The 20,703-nt window shown below is 46.9% G+C and overlaps 1 protein-coding gene across 5 annotated transcripts in view; it reads left to right on the forward strand.

The window, feature by feature from the left end:
- Positions 1-20,703, forward strand: part of LOC144136868 (ankyrin repeat and SOCS box protein 8-like) — a 63,193-nt gene that overhangs the window by 33,390 nt on the left and 9,100 nt on the right. For 2 of the 5 annotated variants that reach the window (XM_077669429.1, XM_077669430.1), the window contains exons 1-2: positions 12,619-13,193; positions 20,339-20,689. In XM_077669429.1, coding sequence (XP_077525555.1) covers positions 12,975-13,193; positions 20,339-20,689 — 570 coding nt within the window. In that variant the 5' untranslated portion in view covers positions 12,619-12,974. Of the gene's footprint in view, positions 1-12,618; positions 13,194-20,338; positions 20,690-20,703 lie in introns of those variants that run through there. The other 3 variants (XM_077669433.1, XM_077669432.1, XM_077669431.1) reach the window with 3 other exon arrangements.

A 20,703-nucleotide genomic window follows, 5' to 3' on the forward strand; every position in this document is an offset into this window, starting at 1 on the left:
TGGTGGTTCAGGGTAATATTCAGCTGTCTCGGGAGCTGAATCGGTGGCTTCACTGCCGCTCACTGATGTCACCAAAAGTGTTGTCGGGGCATTTGACTGCAAAGTTCAATCAATGAGTATTAGTGGCAAAGAAAATTTCAGTCCAGTTTGAAGGCACCTGTAAAACTTAAGATGTGGTGCTATGTGTGCATACTGCTATGTAATAAAGGTATGTACTGCACATTGCTTCGCACGTTGAAAATGAGACTTTTGCGATCAAGAAAACGTACATGCGATCAGGCAAACACTTGTAATAACTCAGATACAAAGCAATCAGTCCTGTTCATGTCTCAGTCAATGAAGCAGAGCAGACGTATTATGTGTGTGCATTGATTGATGCTGACCCCAGTACCCACCTTCAGCTGAGAGCAAAAACTGCGAACTCGCTTGTCTGTCCACAGTGGCACATCCTGCTGGGCCCTCGGTGTTGGCTGTGGTACTGGTGCCAAACTTTGGGCTTGAAGAAATTAATTTCGCTGACTGGCGCAGCTTGCAAAATTTTTTGTTTGCCTTAGTACATTTTAAAAAGATGGAATGATCGGACAAAGCAAGTAGCTGATGGGAAACTTACTATACTTTTTCCTGACCCTTCAATCCACTTGCATGGAACATCAGTTGGCGACACCTTGTTCATGTCCAAGTTCACTTGGGCCTCACTGCAAAACAGCTGTGCAGCAACGTGTGTACAACATTCTCCAAGTATGAAAGCAAGATAAGAGTATGGAAATGTAGACCACTATGTTAAAAAATTCCCCCGCATTTCCCCGAGGGGGAGAATGTGAAAGTGCGAATGCACGGTTGTCGGCCCGCTTGCGGCGCTTGCGCTCGGCCCCCGCAGCCCACCGCCTCGCCGCCTTCTCTTCCATCTCTTCCATCGGGTTTGTAGTATCACGTGTACACCACGCAGTTATCAAGCCGCTATAACGCCGCTGAGTCGCCAACGCACGCCGCTGACGACGTAGTTTGAATGCGTTAAAGATATAAGGCGCGTTACTGACAATATCACCGTCGCGTCCGTGGCTTATTCGGTAGAGCGTCGGGCTGCGGCCCGCAAAGTCCTCGGATCGAAACCTGGCGCCGGATGCTGTTTCTTCTTTAAATATAGAGGAGCACTGCGGACGCCGACGCCGCCGCCGACGCCGGCGGTGGATGGTTTGGGGTCGCTTATAAAGTGCATTCGCACTTTAAAGGAATGTTCGATTTCTGCACACGTATACAGCCAAAAACCCTGCCCTACAAGTACTGGCAATAGCGCGTTCACTGGTGGGCAGGCCCTCACAGCGACAAGAAATATAGGAGACTAGAAAAGATGCTTGAGTTGGTGGACAATAAAAATGGAAAATGTTAAAACACATACGGTGGCTAACCGTTAAGCTCCAGGTACGCATGAAGGAATTGGAATGTCCAATGTCGATTTCTTGTCCTATCTGCTGTCAACGACACTGCTGTTTTAAATAGGCAGTTTTAGCATATAGTTACCGTGTTTGCGTTACCGTTTACCGTGTTACCGGAAGCGCTGGTGACGGTGAAGCCTGTGCCGGTAAGTTACCGTTCGCGGTAACTCTCGCGCTGCACAGTCTACTCCCGCAAACACGGTACACGGTAACGTAAACACGGTAACGATATGCTAAAACTGCCTAATAGTGCGAAGTATAACAAACAGTTAATTTTTTCACACTGTTTACCATAGCATATTAAATTACGATGCAGGTAGAACAGCCCTCGTCAGGCGCTGTGCGCCTTAGATCTTGTACGTTTGTAGAAACGTGAAGAGAAAAACTATAAATCAAGTAAATCTAGACAACCGCTAACGAAGTGGGGTATGCGCCCCATCTACATGTTTAAGTTTGTGGTGAAAGGAAATAATTAAAACTTCTTTTCTAACAACCTGTTTCAAAATCTTTCAAGCACACAGCTGTATATTTGTCCTTGAAACGAAGCATCAGCAACATGTTCGCAATCAAGCATTGAACGAGCTTGCCGAAAACCCAAGTTCACTTGATTGTGCATGAAATCGATACTCACCCTGCCAGACAGGTGCAGTGGGCAGTAAGAACAGTGCCGTCATCTTTTACAATACACCATGGCTCGTACTCTTTCGTCAGCATCTGGCTTGCCTCGACTTTTGCCGCAAGAATAACGATGCCGTCGCCGCGTTCACCCGCTTAGATGACACGAGCTGCCTCACTTTACCGCTTACAATCACATTGTATGCGTCACTGATTTTGTAGCACTTGAATTGTTCCTTCGTGTAGAAGCACACACCTTCCACCAGATACATACAAGTGTCCGCGGCTGTGACAGGAGGCAGGTTTCTAGCTCCAGTCGAAAAGATGAACTGCACAACTTCCCCGCCATCCAGCGGATCCGGCAACTCTTGTCCTCGCCACTGCAGTTTCTGCTTGTACGTCTCCCGTACGACGACGTCGAGCCCCTTCATGCAGTCGCTAGACATCGCTCTAAACACATCTTAAGGAATGCGCCAGAAATAATGCAGCAACAAACTCAAACACACAAGGCAAACACCGCCGCGACGGCCGCGACCATTTAAAACCATTACCGGAAGTGCCGCACCAGAAGTCTTCTGGGGCGAACCGTTCGGCGCATTGATGTTTGTTTACAAACAGCGAAGGTGTGTCTGCGACGTTGTGGCATCCTTAGGGTTTTTTTTTATAAGGTCAGGAGGATTTCATGTGCCCCTGCCTGTAGCACGACTAGCAGCTCAGATGGCTTGAATGGCCGAGGGAACAATATCCATAGTACACTATATACGGTCTGGGGGAGAAGGCGGACCTTGCAGGGTGACGAGACAGGTGCGGCTTGTGCCCATATACTGGACGGCAACTATTTAGTGGGGAGAGCAGGAGAGCTCCTGACGACGCTGTTCATGTGTCTCACCAGAGTCTACGCCTGAGATCACATAGCGCTTCAAGTCAGTTCCAGCGGCCAAGAATGCCTGGACCTGTACACTGTCTGTCTGCGAGACCTGTATGTTGTTCAAGGTCTGGAGCGTGGTGGCCAAATCCAAGGAGGGCGCCCATACCGGAATTGTATTAGTAGGCTTGTGCAACGGCAAACCCACGGAAACCTAGGGCGTTCAGGAATGTCGCCACTACAGCTTGAATAAACCGACTGGGCACTGTAGTTATCTCGGGACTTGATGACCACCTTATACGATGATGCCTCTCGTGAGATCGCAGCTTTTGTTAATAAAGGTGACGGGAGGGATCGGTTAGACTGGTCCTGCATTGCATTTTCTGCTGTGCTTGTAGACTCAGGCGGCCTTTCAACAGCGTTTGACTGTGGGACCGGAGCAGAACTGACTTGTGGTTCTGATGTGTCCATTTTCACGTCGTTGCCATGGCAGAGCTCGCGACGAGGCGACAAAGGGGCGTTTTACGCTACGAGGGAGCTGCCTTGACTGCTCCGCTGGGTCCAAGTGCGGGGCAGCAGCGCAGCGGCAGCGCGCTGCTGCCGCAGTTCTTGCCGGCGTGCTAGGCCTACTTGCTGGACCGAAGAAGGCGAGCGGCCAGGAGAAGAGGCAGGAGGACGCAGGGGACGGCGAACCTTATGAGTCGGCGCCAGGGGTGGTTCGTCCCCGATTTCAAAAGTTCCAATCAGGCAAGGTGCCTGCATCAACTGCATCAACTGGTTATTTTGGCAGGTCCTGACTTGAAACTGCTGTTTTCTGTGGTACCTTCCTCGTCGATTCATAGCCTGAAGACCCAGTTCAGGGTATCATTAGCCACGATAACACGCAAATTTAAATGCAAACCATTGCACATATCAGCTCAATACTGATAAACGGTCCGTTTAGAACAACTTAGTTTATATCGAATTGCTGTAAACGTTTTTGCACAAAAGTGGCCCACGTCAACGATGACAGCATGGGCTTCAGGTGCTAGATAAACTTATTAAAGGAGCCATGAAGACAGAATGCAAGTTTGTTTTATTCGAACGATTTTGCGTTTTATAGCGCCCCCAGCGCTTGTCCGGCAGCAAATGATGCCGTATTCACTGAGAAATTGATCAATATAGGTTAAAATTTTGATTCTCCCTCCAAATCATAGGTTTTCGTAGTCACAAATGACGTCAGAAGCGCGTGTATTCAAGCGACCTTCCAATGCGTCATTCGGGTTTGTGGCCTTGCTGTCCGTCAGCCCTCCCAGATGGCGCTGCTATAGTCAAAGGGAGTGCATTGCTTTTTGAAGCCCGGGCGGGTTGCTTGCGGACAAAAACGCTTATCCGCGAGCCGGTACAGGAAGAACTATGCGCAGGCTGCGGAAATGAGCCAGAAAGCATGCGACATATTGTAACGGAGTGCAAAAGTATCCGTCAGTGATGGAGCCATCCAGCTTCCGGAAGCCCTTGGCTTTAAGGTTAGCGGAAAGGTGAATTGGACAGCAGTAGAGGTTAGTAAAAGAAGGTTAGAATGTTCGTGGGAAAAGAGCAGAGAACAATCTGGGAAGACATGCGAACAAAGAAGTCAGACTAGCACAAAAATTTCGTAAAAGTATTTTCTTTTTATTTTGACATTATATTTTTTATTTATTTTGTTTGTAATTTTTTGGCGAGGTGATTGTACAGTGGCGTTGTGACTAAGGCCGCTATGCAACGCCACCCCGTTACAAAGGGGAAGCCACTAAGCATCATCATCATCATCATCACCGTGACGTCGGCTTAGGGATTCTCGCATTTGTCGTCTGCTTCACTCGGGCTCCCTCTCTCTGCTGTTTCTTCGCGCGCGGTTGACTTTTTGTGCTTGTCCGTAGGAGATCTCGCGTATGCGCAACCTTTTTTTCGTAACAAAAGATTTAAAATCGCATAAACTAGCTCAATGCGTGATTTTAAGTATAGTTTTTGATACCGCTCCGGAAAAAAACATTGCCGGCGTCGCCCATGCATTGCTGCGAGGCTGGTCCTGTGCGGAGCGCGAAGAGTCGGAGCTAGGCGTCAGCTTCTGTATTCAGCAATCTTTCGAACAAAGGTAACCGCCGGAGTCTGACAACCGACAACAGCGAAAATGGAATACCAAAACAAATTCCAGGCCTTCGGGGCTGTCGGTTTTGGCAGAAGGCATTACGATTCCAGCTAATCGTATGTAAGGTTTGCAACCTTACCTAACGCTCGAAACTATTGTATCAAGTAACTTTACGTTGTCACGGCATGAAAGTGTGCCGACATGAACTATGGGGCACAAATAATGTAGGTTGATTTCCAAAAAAATTGTTCCTGCGTGGCGTGCCAACTAAACTTTTAAAGAAGGGCGATGACCCCGCGCCGGCGCCGGTGCCCGCGGAGGCCGCAGACGCGGCCGCGGAGACGCCAGCGCCATCTCTCGCCCCCGCCGCGGATCCTCCCGCGGCGAAGTGCGAGGAGGTGGCGCCGCTCGTCGGCACCCCAGCAAAGAAAGAACTGAAACTAAAGCGCGGCAAACTGTTCGCATGGCGACGCAGTGAAACATCCCCCTCGCGAGGGGCACGATCAAATGCAGAGAATTTCCGGGGGCGCACGACGTTAAGTAGTTTGCGTTACGTTAATGTTGTTGCACTTGTGGCAACTGCTGACGAGAGAGCGCTCGTCAGCAGTAATTTGAATGAGTCAACGATATAAGGCGCGTTCGTAGCGTCCCATTCTGTGTCGGCTTTGTGGCGCAGTGGGTAGAGCGTTCCGCCCGCAGGGTCGAGGGATCGAAACCAGGCGCCGGATAGTATTTTCTTTTATATAGTGTAGGGGGAGGGGTGCGGACAACGACGGTGCGGACTACGACGGGACAACGCGGGTGACATCGTGAGTTACTGAAATGCTCTGCATTTAAAAACCTGCTGTGTATACGTGTATAGGCGCGCGCTGGTTTTATACCAGGCTTCTAACCAGTATGGAGGCCTATTGAGCAAAACGAGTTAGCTGTATGGCAAACATACAGTAAGACTATGTTTGTTCAGATTTGGAGGGATATTTCGGTGCATTTGCCGCAGCCATATCATCCCAATAGGCGTTGTAGTAAAACTGCACTCAATAGGAGGAGGACGAGGAAGAGGAGAAAACTTTAACAGTAAAATCGAGCTGGTTAGTGGGCAGGCTCCTCAGGCCAAGACGAGGGAGTAAGAGTAATTTTTTTCAATTCATCGAACGTCATCCCGAGTAGGCCAGGATTTGTTCTGTGCGACTGAAGGGGTAGGAAAACAATAAAGAGCTGTTTGGACATATTCATCGGTTTCGAATTGTGTTGTACTGAAAACCGGCATGTATACTATTTATTAGCGTTCGTTAGCAAGTATATCAAGCCTTCAACACCGTAATCATGACATAATTGTTCGGGTTGAGATTTAGTTCGTCACGATAACGATGGTTCGATAGAAATTCGGTGCTCAAAAGCCGCCTTCGAGTACTTTGGACAACGTTATCTGCACCGTTTCGCGACGGCGTATATAGCTGAAAACTTCTCATTGCATTTAAATGTGAATAAACAACTCACGCTGTGGGTATGTACTTTTGTGCGCAGCCATAAGGAAAGCCCATTTCCGAAGAAAGTACTGTATACCTTACAGCCCGAAGAAAATATCCACACGAACTTTGTGAGCCTCGCAAACATCCCCAAACCTCCTAGGACGTTTGGGACGGTGCAGAAAAATTAATGCATTGGGCACAGAAAAAAACATTCATCTAACACAAGTCAACAACAACGAAAGAAATAAAAGACACGATCGTCTGAGCGATGCTCTATGAAAGTCGTTCTCTCTCTCCTCGTGTGTTGTAAACTTGTGGGGTATAAAGCTTGAAATAATTCAGAGCTGTCAGAATCTGATTGAAAATACGCTTTTTAAAGCCCCAAAGCATCAAAGCGGGCGATTTCTAGTACAGGAACTGCTGCCAGTCAAGCGGGCGGCCGCGGCGCGGGTGTAGAAGCGGCGCGAATGTAGCAGACGACGGCTGTCCCTATCCGCACGCCTCGCGCGGATAATTTTTAAAACTGTCCGCACGCCTCGCGCGGATAACTTTTAAAACTGTCCGCACGCCTCGCGCGGATAATTTTTAAAACTGTCCGCACGCCTCGCGCGGATAACTTTTAAAACTGTCCGCACGCCTCGAGCCCGAATGCTGCCAATGCAGCGCCGTGTGCCGCGTTTCTTTTTCCGGGTGTTATTATGGACGCCCCAGTTTCTTCCGCTTTCAACTTGGATGCTATCCGCGTGTTACGTTGTCGTGGCGGGTTACTTTAGCGTTCGCTAGTACGATGATTTCCTTACTTAAACCAAGTGCAGCGTCGGTCTGCTAACGCTCGGCTTCGCGTTGTGTGCTGTCCTGAGCCAGCCAGCTCACGAGTGAAGCCGGCGGGCTAAGCCCTCGTCGGAGAAACGGCGACCACGACGACACCGACCCATCTCCTGAAGAATCGAGGACGAAGTTTGCCATCGCTAGTCCTGCACTTTCTATCCTACAAGCCACGTTGCAACAATGTGCCAGAGATCACCACATGAACAAATGCCGTGCTGTGATATGGCGAATACTGAGATGAAGATGATTATGTGCATCGGGTGCTCGACGTACTACCACATTCGTCTTGTGATTGCGGTGACGGCGTAAACTTTGTAAATGAGAGCAAAAAAGAGCGAAGTTCCTCCGGTTGCTAATGGCCTTGTTGCTCTATCCTCATTTTCACAGCGAGCCTCCTCTAACCGTAACACCTTCCCCCGTGGTGGTGTACAGCCATTGCTACTATTTCTCAGGCCCACTTTGTGTTGCACACAGAAGTAGCCGCTCCACTGAGAGGAGGGGGAATCACCCCCGCAACCTCACCCACCCAGACGTCGTCACCTGTACTCGTACTCTTAGACGTATGTTGTGCTGTCAATGCTGTAAGCATTGTACGACGCAAGATAACGTGTATGCTAGTTCAATCAACACAGTGAAGCACCTGAAGTAGCTTGGTGATGCTTTGAGTTTGTCAGCGTATCCATGGTCGCTGTTCAAGATCTCTACACAGTGGTTGCAAGAGCACAGCCTGAATGTTTGTAACCACTTTGCCGACCACATTTTCCCTTCGCCTTATGTGAATCCTTGCCAAGTTACCGCCGTCAGGTTCTGTTGTTTTCTTTGGCTCAAAAATCTCTGCCCTCTGATGTCCTCCTCCCTCCCTTGCGCTGTTTCCGGGAGAAGGAAGCTCCTCTCACACAAATGCAGTCTTGACCGGCCGACCTATTGCTGAGGATAAAATACAGGGGCTTTAGCTGAGGAGGGTGCTGATCATCCACTGTGGGACCAAGGACATTCTTGGCAGTGTGTGCAGTGAAGGTAGTCTATTGGCTGTTGACCTGTGTGAGGGACTGCTGATAGCACTGCACCATTCCCGCTATGATTACTCTTCACTGTCCTTTCCTTTACTGCCTTTCCTACCCTTTCGCTCACTTTCTTCTCAATCCCATTTAGGTCACCCTTTTTTACTCTAAAAGGCAACCTGTGAAGGAAGGAAAAAATGCTTAGGGGGAGTAGAAAAAACTTGCAAGCCAAATAGTGCTCAACAGAAGTCGTTATGCAACAACGGCAGGGGTTTTCAATTATCAGTCCTGGACTCTCTACGAACTCCCCGAGAGGTAATCTGGCATTTCTTGCTCACATGTATTCCTGTGGTGTGGAGAATATTGCGACTACCCGTGGGCAACGGTTGAAATGTCACTGCAAAGACCCAGTATATGGTTCAGGAATTAAGTCAACTTAATGCATATAGATGAGACTAAATCTTTGTCACTTGAAAAATCTTGCATATTCTTCACATTTGGCCTCATGTTAGCTTCTTCTGCACAGACAGGCTTAGTGAAACTGTATGAATTCGCTGCACATTGGCTCCAGAGTACCATTTTCGATCGAATAGCCTGCTCAAAAATACCGAACACTTTCCAATATCAACTTCAGGTTAGTTGTAGTGCAGTGGGAAAGTTTGTCGTGCACTCAGGAGCCATAATGTTTTTCATGGCTAAAGCTATGGCTACGTGATAAATCCAACATGTGTAACGTGAGTTGTTAGACCAGCGGCCGTCCTTATGTTTCTTCCCCTCTCTTCGTTTCTGTTGCACCAATTCCATCCAAAAAACACCCTCTAAATGTCTGCACAGTTTCACCTAAAAACTAGACCATAAGCTACAGTTGAGGCCAACATCAACCACCCGGAGTTATCGTTTGTGGGTGAAAAGGTGAGGAGCATTATCCAGAAAAAAAATGAAAACAATATGATGCTGTTTGTGCAAAAGCTTTATTGTGCTCAATTTCTTTCGGAAAAAAGTTACTAGCGAGTGAAAGGGGATTTCAGATTAGTTTATCTTCAGCATTTATTTCAGTAAAGTTTTACTAAGGCTGCTCTCATTTCAGAAGCTGACATCACAAGCACGGTGAGTTAGGCAACAGCACTGCCTCGACATTAAAATTGTATCATGTAAGGTGTTTCAACTGTGGTGATTCCGGCACTCAATAAAATGCAACAATAATGTGTTTAACAATCACGCATATGACTCCACATTACTACCCCTCCCTTTGCATAATACCACCAGAAGCTACTGCATTTTACCTGCCCTTGACATGAATTAAAACAATTTCCGCGCACCTTTTTCTGGCACTGGAGTCACCTATTTCCCTTTTCATTACAAAATTATGAACAAGGTAATGGTCCTTTTATAGCAACCTGAAACGAAATTTTGTTTACTTTTTCCTTTGTGTTGAGTGAAGAGTGGTGTTACTAAGGCACCTATGTCGAAAGCAGCCCTGTTCTCATCTTCCTTGCCCCTGTGAAGAATAAAGGCGATTTAAAGGACTACAGACATTAAATTTCCAATTTGAGCAACTATGCAAATAGCTTCTTGTGTATGTTCTCTTTCAGAAGTATAAAACAATTTCAAGCTTCGCACGTATTCAAAAGGCAAAACGGTCTGAAGAAAGGCAGAACACCAACCCAAGAAAAAGGAATCGATAAACGCCTCAACACGAGCGAGTACATACCTTGAAACACTTGCACTGCCTATGGTCTAAAACGATTTGCCCAGTTCAGTCTCATAGGAAGAACTGAACATTATGAGTAACTACTCTTTTAATATGTGTGCCGCCTCATGCACTCATAATACAAAAGATTAACGGATACATCCTCTCTGGAAAGAACTTTCAAAGGCACACAGTGTGATGACTGTGATATAATTCCCCTTTTCAAGAGTGAATGTATACACTGGTGGCACAGGTTGGAATTATCAGCTTTTGAAGTGTTTGCTTTTGGCTCTAGCTCCTCTATTACCATATAGAGTATACTGAACAGAAAAATTTTGACCGACACATGATGTACGCACACAGAATTTTTGGCTAGGAGTCAACACATATCGCATCATGTGGTAAAATATACAACAGTGGCAGTGTGTTGGTTCTGCACAACAGGAAAAAAACAGCATGGCTGGAACAATGACAAGGGAAAGACGCGACACATCCAGAACTCGTGTGATGAAATGCTTGCCATTGCCCTCTTTGGCATCATAGCAGACCCCGAGTTGTGTACAGTTTTGCTGAGAAGCTTTGTATATCCAAGCCCACATATTGCACATGTGCTAGAACCAGTAGGCAGTCTTTCCTGGTCCCCCACCTCACCCTGTCTCGTGAAGCTGCATCTGTGGTCCGAAATGTACAAACCCCTTCCCTTCTTGCCCAGCCTCGTGTCCACTATACAAATGGAATCCTCCTGCCCCGCTTGCCCGACAACCAAGTGCCCTTCACACCCCACCAGTACTACCCCTCTGCTGGGGGTGCCATCCACTATACCTGCCGCCACATGCTTCCTGGGAAGACTGGCTGAGCGCGGATTATGGTGTGGACGTGAAGTTGATGCAATAACTTCTGGTGGTCATGGCATTCGGGCTAGTGAGGAACTCTGGGAGATTTGCAGACTAGCCGTCTTCTAATGAAGATTAGGAGACTGCCTATATAGTACAATAGTACAGATTTCTCTCTCTCTCTCTCTCTAGGCATGAATACCACATTTATAATGCTTTAACGCGCTCATAATAGCAGTGCATACAATGTGCCGCTACCTAGAAAGAATGTGGCAATGATGTGTGTTGTTTAAATGCATCAGACTTGCTTCCCACAACAGCAGTTTCCACGAAAGCGAGTACTTTAAAATGGAGTGCTTGTAATTTTGAACTCTATTTTTATAGGCAAGAAGTCGACTGATTTTTCTTACGCAGTGTTTTCAAAGGGTCTTTGACGCCTCATCACATCTAACACAGCTAGGACATGAGGGGGCCAGCTAGTGGGTAAACCATAATGCTCACAATAAAAAAAAAACGGGCAGATTAAAGGACAGCAAACAGCGCCAGTTTTTTTTCCATTAGTTGTTTTTATTTTGTGCTGTGAGCGTTATTCTACGTACCCTCGTGTTGTTTTCAAAACCAATGCATGCACACTTGATTTAGTATCGCTTTGGCACTGTGCCTGTTCCCCTAGCCCGAAAACTAATACGAGCAGTAGCAAGCAAGCACCCGCCGAACAATACTAAGAACCCAAGGTCTGCACGAGGCGATGGCACAGAATATACCACACACGCATGCTCAGTTTATCAGTTTCGTGCAATAATCGCGTTTTTTTTCCTTCAATGTTACGCGGGTAGCAGCTACGTTAAAAGAAAGAACCTCGGGCGCTAAACAAACGCCAAGGCGACCGTAGCTGACTACTACAACCGCGCATTGCTGGCAACGGCTGCCTGCAACAATCGCTGCCCGTGCAAGCATCGCACTCAGCCGCCGAATGCGCCTACATGAAGGGCGATAGCGCAGAAAACACACCCTGCACTCGGCCCCACCTCATTCGCGCATTTACCATGTGCTACGCCATCACCGCAATCACAAGCCGAATGTGGTAGTACGTCGAGCTCTACGCCCCGATGCACACAATCATCTTCACCTCACAGTATTCGCCACATCCCAGCACGGCATTTGTTCGTGTGGTGATCTCTGGCACATTGTTGCAACGTGGCTTGTAGGATAGGAAGTGCAGAACTAGCTATGGCAAACTTCGTCCTCGATTCTTCAGGAGATGGGTCGGTGTCGTCGTGGTCGCCGTTTCTCCGAAGAGGGCTTAGCACGCCGGCTTCACCCGTGAGCTGGCTGGCTCAGGACAGCACACAACGCGAAGCCGAGCGTTAGCAGACCGACGCTGCACTTGGTTTAAGTAAGGAAATCATCGTACTAGCGAACGCTAAAGTAACCTGCCACGACAACGTAACACGAGGATAGCATCCAAGTTGAGAGCGGAGGAAACTGGTGCTGCTGGTGCGTCCATAATAACACCCAGAAAAAGAAACTCGGCACACGGCGCTGCATTCGGGCTCGAGGCGTGCGGACTATTTTAAAAGTTATCCGCGCGAGGCGTGCGGACAGTTTTAAAAATTATCCGCGCGAGGCGTGCGGATAGGGACAGCCGCAGACGACAGCGGAGCGAGTCCCTAAGCCCATAGAGTCCTAAGCCGACGTCAGAGCCAGGGGGCGCCACTCACACATCTCACCACCAATTGTAAAAATACAGGAAGCGATGCCCAAAATCACAGGAGAGGCCATCGATCATCATCATCACCATCATAATGTGTAGGCAGCGTTGGCATTGGTTGGGGCATTGGCGCGGCGCTGTTATGTAAACAGCTGCAAAGCCGCCGCCGTGCCCGTTGATCGTCTCTTCCAAAGGTACTGCCAACAATATGCAGGTCTCAAAGGTGGCTTGGAGTAACTGAGAAGCGCGCAGCATCCGCACAGCGACGACAGCAGCAGTGACGGCGGCTAAGATGAGGCCTGCGACTGCTCTGTACTGCGGGACTTCGGGAAAACCCGGGAGGCGCTTGCTTTGCTAATGCTCACTGGTAGGGAAAAGCGCGCGTCTCCCCGTGCAACCGCCGCGGCTCTCGCGGGAACCCTATGTGGTACCTGATGGAGCACGTCCAGCGATCGTACACGCTGTCCGAGAGGCTGCTGCGGGCTATCGGTGTGGGCGGCACGAGGCAGGAGGACATCGAGCAGCTGATACGCCAGGGAGCCAATGTGAACCAGGCGCACGGCACCTTCCTGCCGCTGCATTGCGCCTGCATGATGGGGGACGCCTCCAGCGTCGCCGTGCTTCTCAAGTGGGGCGCCGACGTAAGTTATCTAATCATGTGCAAGCGCCGCCTCATTGCTGCTGTTAGCCGCTTGCCAGCTGATGCGTGCGTGATATCTCCCTGACCAACTTGCGTGGGAAGTAGTTTTACAAGTAAAGACAGAATTCGATTCATTTGTGGGGTTCAACGGTGTTTCTACGCAACTTGACCGTGCAAAGTTTCTCTACAAAGCATGTGGCATAGGGTGTCTACCAACAAGGGAAACCGGGAATTCTCAGGGATTTCGAGTAGTCTGTGCCTCCTTCGTCACTGTGTTACGTCGTTTTGCGCTCTTTCTGGCAAGATGAAACTGAGTGCTTCTGCCAGGAAAAATTAGTAGGTGTGCGCAAATAATTGAAACACTGGAATATGGAAGCAGGTAACGCAAAATTCGATTCGGCTTCGAATCGAGTAGCGCTATTAGAAGATTTCTAATGAATGTTTGATGTTGCACTTCGAAGTTCAAAAACATGGACCGGCGTTGCCCCGCTCTTGGCGACGGGCTTTCCCTCATTGCTCCGGTGACGTGCGGCCAAACGTCGAGCTTTTCGGCAGCGCTTTTCTTAATTATTTTTTGTTTCACAAAAGCCCTAAAGGTCCTCTGGGGAGGGCGTTACATCGCTGTCACAAAAACTACAGATATAACAACCAAAAAAATGATAAAAATAAATTACATTGCATCATTGTAATCAGGTAAAATGCAAAACAACAATAAGAACATTTATCCGTACCGTACCTGAAACGCACGACACAAAGCATGAACGGTGTCATCGAGATGTCATTTTCTAGTGCAAGAACTGAGTAAAAGAAGGCAGTGAAGTTATATATATTATACACGGATATTATTGCGCAAAGCATCAGTAAATGTCATGGTATTTGGTTCAGTAATAACGTGCGATGGTAGATTATTCCGTTCTATTACGGTAAATGGTGAAAATGATTGGAAAAATGCAAGGGTATGGCACGGGATGCATTCGACTTTGCGTGAATGGTCCAACATGGAAAAATGGCTGTGGGTTCACAGATGAAGTCGTTATGGAGGGACACACGATGGTACAGTTTACGAAATAGTGTTAAGTAAGATATATTGCGATGATGCGATAAGGCTTTGAGCTCAGCATGATTTTTAATGCTGTTGCACTGGTATAATGTGAGTAATCAGAAATTATGAAGCATACAGCACGGTTTTGCAGGTCTTCTAAGTCATTTATTAGATATGACTGATGAGGGTCCCAAATGGCTGATGTACACTCTAGTTTAGGGCGTATTAGTGTAGTATATGCCAACTTCCATAAGTGCACGGGAGCATGTCTGAGGTTACATTTGAGGAAGCTAAGGGAACTTTTAGCAGGTGCAAGAATATAGTTAATGAAATTATTCCATGTCAAGGTACTGGTTAGTTTTCTCCACGTGGCTGACTTTTGAATTTTGGGAGGCCTGGTTAGCAAAGGACAATGATTTTGTTTGAGCAAGATTTAGAGGCACTATGCAGGTCGAGCACCATGTGTTTATAGCATTTAGGTCAGATTGAATGTCGTAATCATGGTTAGGTTGAATTTTACGTTATATTTTGCAGTCATCAGCAAATAGTCTGATGTTAGATTTAACACAGTCTGGTATATCATTAATATAAATTAGAAAAGCAAGGGCCCAAGTACTCTTCCCTGGGGCACACCAGATGTTATGGGGACTAGAGACGAGTAGTGATTGTTAACTGATGTAAATTTCATCCTGTCAGAAAGCAAGCCTTTTATACATATTACAGCACTAGGGTCGGTGTTCAGTAGCGTGAGCTTGTGATCAAGCCAACGGTGAGGGACTTGATCAGATGCTTTCTAGAAGCCTTAGAAAATTGTGTCTACTTGAATGCCGGCGTATATGATGAATGTAAGTCATGAATGAAGCCAGCTAGTTGGGGTTCACATGAATAGCCTCTGTGGAAAACGTGCTGATGCCTTAATATAGGGCTATACTCTTCGAGGTAGTTAATGATCTGAGAATGGGATTAGTTTACATATGGTACTGGTTAAAGAAATGGGGCGATAGTTAAGGGGTGAGGTATGATCACCAGTTTGGAAGAACGGAACAACCTTTGCTACCTTCCAATCATAGGGTAAAACGTCGGTTGATAGTGACTGCTGGAATAGGGTGGATAATATTGGGAAGATGCTTTGTGCTATATTTTTCACAATTGTTTTATTTAAACCAGTGTTGTCAGCAGAGGAAGAAATATTGAGTTTAGTGAGGAGAGGATATGTGCCAGCATCAGTTAATGTTATTTCTGGCATGACCCGCCGCGGTAGCTCAGTGGCTAAGGCGTTGTGCTGCTGAGCACGAGGTCGCGGGTTCGATTCCCGGCCGCGGCGGCCACTTTTCTGATGGAGGCGAAAAGCAAAAACGCCTGTATGTTCGAGATTTCGGCGCACGATAAAGATCCCCAGGTGGTCAAAATTAATCCGGAGCCCTCCACTACGGCGCGCCTCATCGCCTTCGTTGCGTCGGCGCGTTAAACCCTGCAATCAATCAATCATTATTTCTGGCATGAATGCATCAGCGCGACTGCATATGGTGGCCTGTGGGTCGAAACAATTAAGCGTACGTACCAAGGAAAACGTTTTGTTCAGTAGTTCCGAACAGTCACTGCGAGTTATTATTTCGCCATTCTGATCAGTAAAGACGATGTGAGGATTGGGCTTGGGATTGACACCCCATAAAGGCTGATTGTTATTTGTTAGCATCGATGATAAGTCGCGTTGGAAAGACTGCCTGTGTAGGGTTTTGAGTAATTTTTGATATTCTTTCACATGCATTGTACTATTGCCAGGATTGAGATAATTTATTTTTGTAATCTTGCCTGAATAGTCTTTTTTTTCTTGTTTAGGCGGCGAAGTTTCTGCGAAGACCAAAAAGCAGTATTATTGGATTATAGCAAATGAATGGGATCCATTTATCTATCAAATTAGTAAGACCGTTATTTATAGTAGCCAGTTTTGTTCAATGGTAACGACAAGTTATCTCTCAGAAAGTCAACAGGAAGAAGTGATAGTTCATGGTTAAGACCATTGAAGTTAGCTTTCCTGTAAACCTAATGAGCTTTGTCAGTGTTTGCCTTTTGATAAAAAAAAAAAAAAAACTGACCAGTTAGCACGTCATGATTGGATAGACCATTAAGAGGTGTTACTTTGGAGCATATATCTGGGTTGTTAGTCAGAACCAAGCCAAGAATATTAGAACACTTTGCAGAACATCATGTTGAGGCACCCAACGCATGTATCGCAATATTTGTATTCCAGAATACATTTTGAAGCATCTGTGCCCAGCCCTGACAATATATTACTTGATTTGAATTTTAAAGAAATCAGTACGCATTCAAGGAAAGTGCTAATGATCACTGGCACTACCAAATACCGTCTACTTACAGCAAGAAGGACACCGCCACAGCGGTAGTTTTGCTTATCTCAGCGAAAAATATTGAAGTCTGTTTCACAAACGAATATGCTATCGCTAGGAATAGTAGTATTTAACCAAGTTTCAGTTAAAGCTATTACTGTTGCAGATGTTGAGTTGATTAATGAAGATAATGCAACATTTTTACTAATAACAATGCGAATGTTGGTGTATAAGAAGTAACAATTATCCTCAGTACTAATATTGCAGTTTTTAATGCTCGCTTGTCTCAGCTTAACCGAGGATGAATGGCTGACGTTGCATCAATTGGGAGGAACCACAGGGAAAACAAGCTTTGCAGAATCGGCTTCGGTATCCCATATGTAAACTTCCTTATTAATTTTTAGCTTATTAGAGACAAGGTTGATGTGGTCTTTGTCTTTCGTGGTCTTTGAGAACTGCCATAATCATTTTCTTCCTCCACGAACTGCCTCGGAGCAATCTCGAGAAATGCCCGATTCCATACCTTGCAACTTGCGGCCATTACTCCGTACTGTGTCAGTTTCTTTTTCTTCGAAAAACTTCATGATTATGGGTCGAGTGAGCTCGTTTGAAATTCACCCACGGCAATGCGCACATGCGATCAATGCTGCTGTTACTTCCAGCTGGTCTTCGCAGAATTTTTTATTATTTGCTCGGATATTTCTCAGCCTTCTGATTCGCCCGTGTCTTGAATACTGTAAAAAAAGATGATTAGAGCGCCTGGAGCGGTTTTCTAAATTGTTTATTTTGTCCTGCATCGTAGCAATGTCACGCTCATTGCTGCTGGGAGAGTGGGGCAATGCTCCTGATGCACAACTGTGATTCTAAATCTTGAATTTGTTTTTACATTTTCGGTAGACTAACATCTGGACTCGAGATTAATTCCTCTGAGGAAAACTATTCAGTTTTGCCTTCTATTTCGTGTATGCGTTTGGTCAGCGATTCTAGGTTGTTTCTTAGTACAATGTGAGTGCATAGCACTTTGCTTACCGATTGCAGCAGGTTAACATTACTCGCTTCCAAAAGTTGCACGGCAGTGAACACCATATTAAGTTTTTTCTCTTGCGCTTTTGTCGTGGGACCTGTATCGGCTTTGGTTTCGATATGGCCCCTAAGCAACAAGAGGCGCCAAAAGTACAGTGCTCTACGTGCAAACCACTTGAAGACAATTTCCTCAAAACATAAGCACATGCTTTTTTGCTGAAGTAAGCAGGTGTTGGTTCATTAGTTCAGGAGGTGCAAGAACGAACCAGTGTGCAGTAACTCTTCCTTTTTGCCCAGTTTTTAATGTCAGATGGGCTCATGGTTCAAGCAGTCGCACTAGCATTTATTTACAGGTAAGCAGCGTCAAAGTAAAATAAAAGTGGTTAGCAACATGATTTGAAATGGTGGAAGGCTCCTTGTTAACAGAGTTTACGTTTGCTTGATGGATGCAGTCTCCTTTGACGGCGAAGTTGTGTGTATCGCCACATTGTTCATATGCGTAGAAAATGTGCTTGCTCTTGAGAAGTTCCATGCCCATTCCCTCATTCGCATCAATAAAAAATGCAGAGCTGTCAGTACGGCTAAGTTCAGCTCGCTGGATTCTATTGTTCGCCATCGTGAACGCCTGTCTAGTAGGTGGCTGCAGTATGGCGGCTAGCTGCGGCACACCTTGCCTGCCACTGTCAAGTCACTGGAACTTGGAAAGTACCGTCTTACTTGTATTTCGTAAAAAAAAAAATATGGCGGTAAACAGACAAAAATGAAGGTAGGCACAAACAGCATATACAGGCATCTTCGTCTGTTTACTGCCCTATTCTTTTTACGGCAGAAATGAACCAACTAGCTCGACAAGTTAGGTTAACTTAAATTTTGTTTTCACGGCCCCTTTTAACAGCTCGGGCTAAATATGTGCATGGCATGAAATGCCAATGAGTGCAACCAACAACAACAAGCCGTCTTAGCTGCCACTGAAACTGGCCAGGATTTGTCCAGTAAAAGAGTGCACACAAAAGCTTCGGAGTAAAAGGCATTATTGCACTTCTGTGAAATACTGCAGTGAGCATATTTTCCGAGAGGGGGAGGGGGGGGGGGGGAACGGGCAACGGCATATGCGTGCACCATTACTTGCGCATTGCCTGTAGTGGCTGTTGGGCTGCTGCTGAGCATGACGAGTCCACACATTTGATGCTGTGCCAGAGCGTTTGTTTTGCTCCTGGAGAGGAGAAATAAATGCGTGTTTGTGTGGAATTTCGGCACATATCGAATGTTGCCATGTGGTCCAAATTTATCCATAGTCCCCTACTATGCACACCGCGTGGTCCAGGTGTAGCTTCGGCATGTAAAACGCCAATTCCACATGCGCGCACATGCATAGAGAAAGAGAGAGAGAGAGGAAAGACAGAAGTGAGGACTGCTAATGACAGCATAGTAAGGGTAATTCCTCCTGTTTCGTGTACTTTTCTGATGGAGGCGAAAAGCAAAAACGCCCATGTGTACAAGATTTCGGCGCACTTTAAAGATACCCAGGTGGTTAAAATTAATCCGGAGCCCTCCACTACGGTGCGCCTCATCGCCTGCGTTGCGTCGGCGCGTTAAACCCGACAATCAATCAATCATTTCGTGTGGAAGTAAGTATTTTTGAATCTTAGGAAATAATGTAATGAACCAGGACACTTTTTGACATTCTTCACTGCTGGCTTCCCTTTTGGTGTTTGTTCAACAAGCCACCCCCTTATTGTCAATTATGTATATTGTTCGTATATGCTAAGCTTAACATGCTATTGCCGACTGGTATAGCGTTGAGCCACCTGCATAACAGAGTCGATTTCTGTACAGCATTTATATTTATGATTAACGGCAATAGATAAGTTTAAACTGTGCCCTTTGAAGTTTAAGGTTGTTTACTTTGTAATGCTTTTTTAGTAACAGGTCTTGAAGCACATTCACGGCTTTCTGTGAGTGGTCATCATTGAAGCACTGTAAATAGGTTCCACGATGGGGCACACTTCGAGGGGCCCTGCGAATGGACCTCAGGCTCAGCCTAGTTAGTGGCTCCTCAGCTTTTTTTTTGCCAAACATGAAAAAAATCTGCAGTTGCAGCGGGCTCGAAGCAACCAGCCGGCACCAGTGTTGCCCCGGTAGTGTCGAGCCTTTCCGGTTAATCCCATGCTTGTTGCTCAACGATGGAGCACTGTCCAGACTTACCTATTCCGATCTCGCATTAGGCTCTCGCTAAGTCACGGGGCAGATGATCTTTCGGGCATCATATTCTGCATGGGGCAAGAAAACAGAAGCAACGAATTAGGAACAAAATAAGCTAACACTAGGGCCCTGATGATGTGTGCAAACTAAGGGAACACATTTGTCAATTTATGGGGGCTAGCGAACAGAAGCAATAAATGAAGAATGAAATAAGGAACACTAGGACACTAATTAGGTGTACAAACTAAGAGGAAACATTTTTCATTTAAACGATGATTAGGTTTTTTCTCTATGATGCATCCCTTTGGGACCATTAAACAGTGAAGCCAAGGTGCCAACAAAATTATGGCATTCTGGCGTTCCGTTGCTGTTCTCCACAAACGCACCATTGCTAACATGGTGAAGAAAGGGTTATTGGGTTGAGAACCGTGTGACCACACCGATAGAACCATTGCGAGGGGTGCTTGAAGTGCACTCGACCAGTGTGTGACAGGACAAGGAGCCAGCAGCAGCTTTGGTTGGCGCACGCAGGTGAATCGCTTTGACGGCTACCACCGGACAGCACTGCACCACGCAGCCGAGCACAGCGCCTCGTGCACGGCGCTGCTGCTGGCGGCAGGGGCGGAGACGGAGAACGTGGACACCAATGGCAACACAGCCCTGCACTGGGCGGCCTTCCGCAATCGGGCCGACTGCTGCCGCTTGCTGCTCGAGCACGGCGCAGACGCCGACTGCACCGACTTCAACCACGACACCCCGCTCAGCTGGGCCGCCATGAAGGTGGGGCCCCTGTGGGCGCTGAGCTTAGAGGAACCGTGGCATCCGGGTGATTTCCGCCTTATTGATCCACTAGAAGGCACTCCTTTAGGAATCCATCAACCGGTACGCCTCGGCCA

Source organism: Haemaphysalis longicornis, unplaced genomic scaffold (genome assembly GCF_048455015.1).
Source record: "Haemaphysalis longicornis isolate Haplotype H1 unplaced genomic scaffold, Haemaphysalis longicornis Haplotype H1 scaffold_1, whole genome shotgun sequence".
In the NCBI taxonomy this organism is placed as follows: Eukaryota; Metazoa; Arthropoda; class Arachnida; order Ixodida; family Ixodidae; genus Haemaphysalis; species Haemaphysalis longicornis.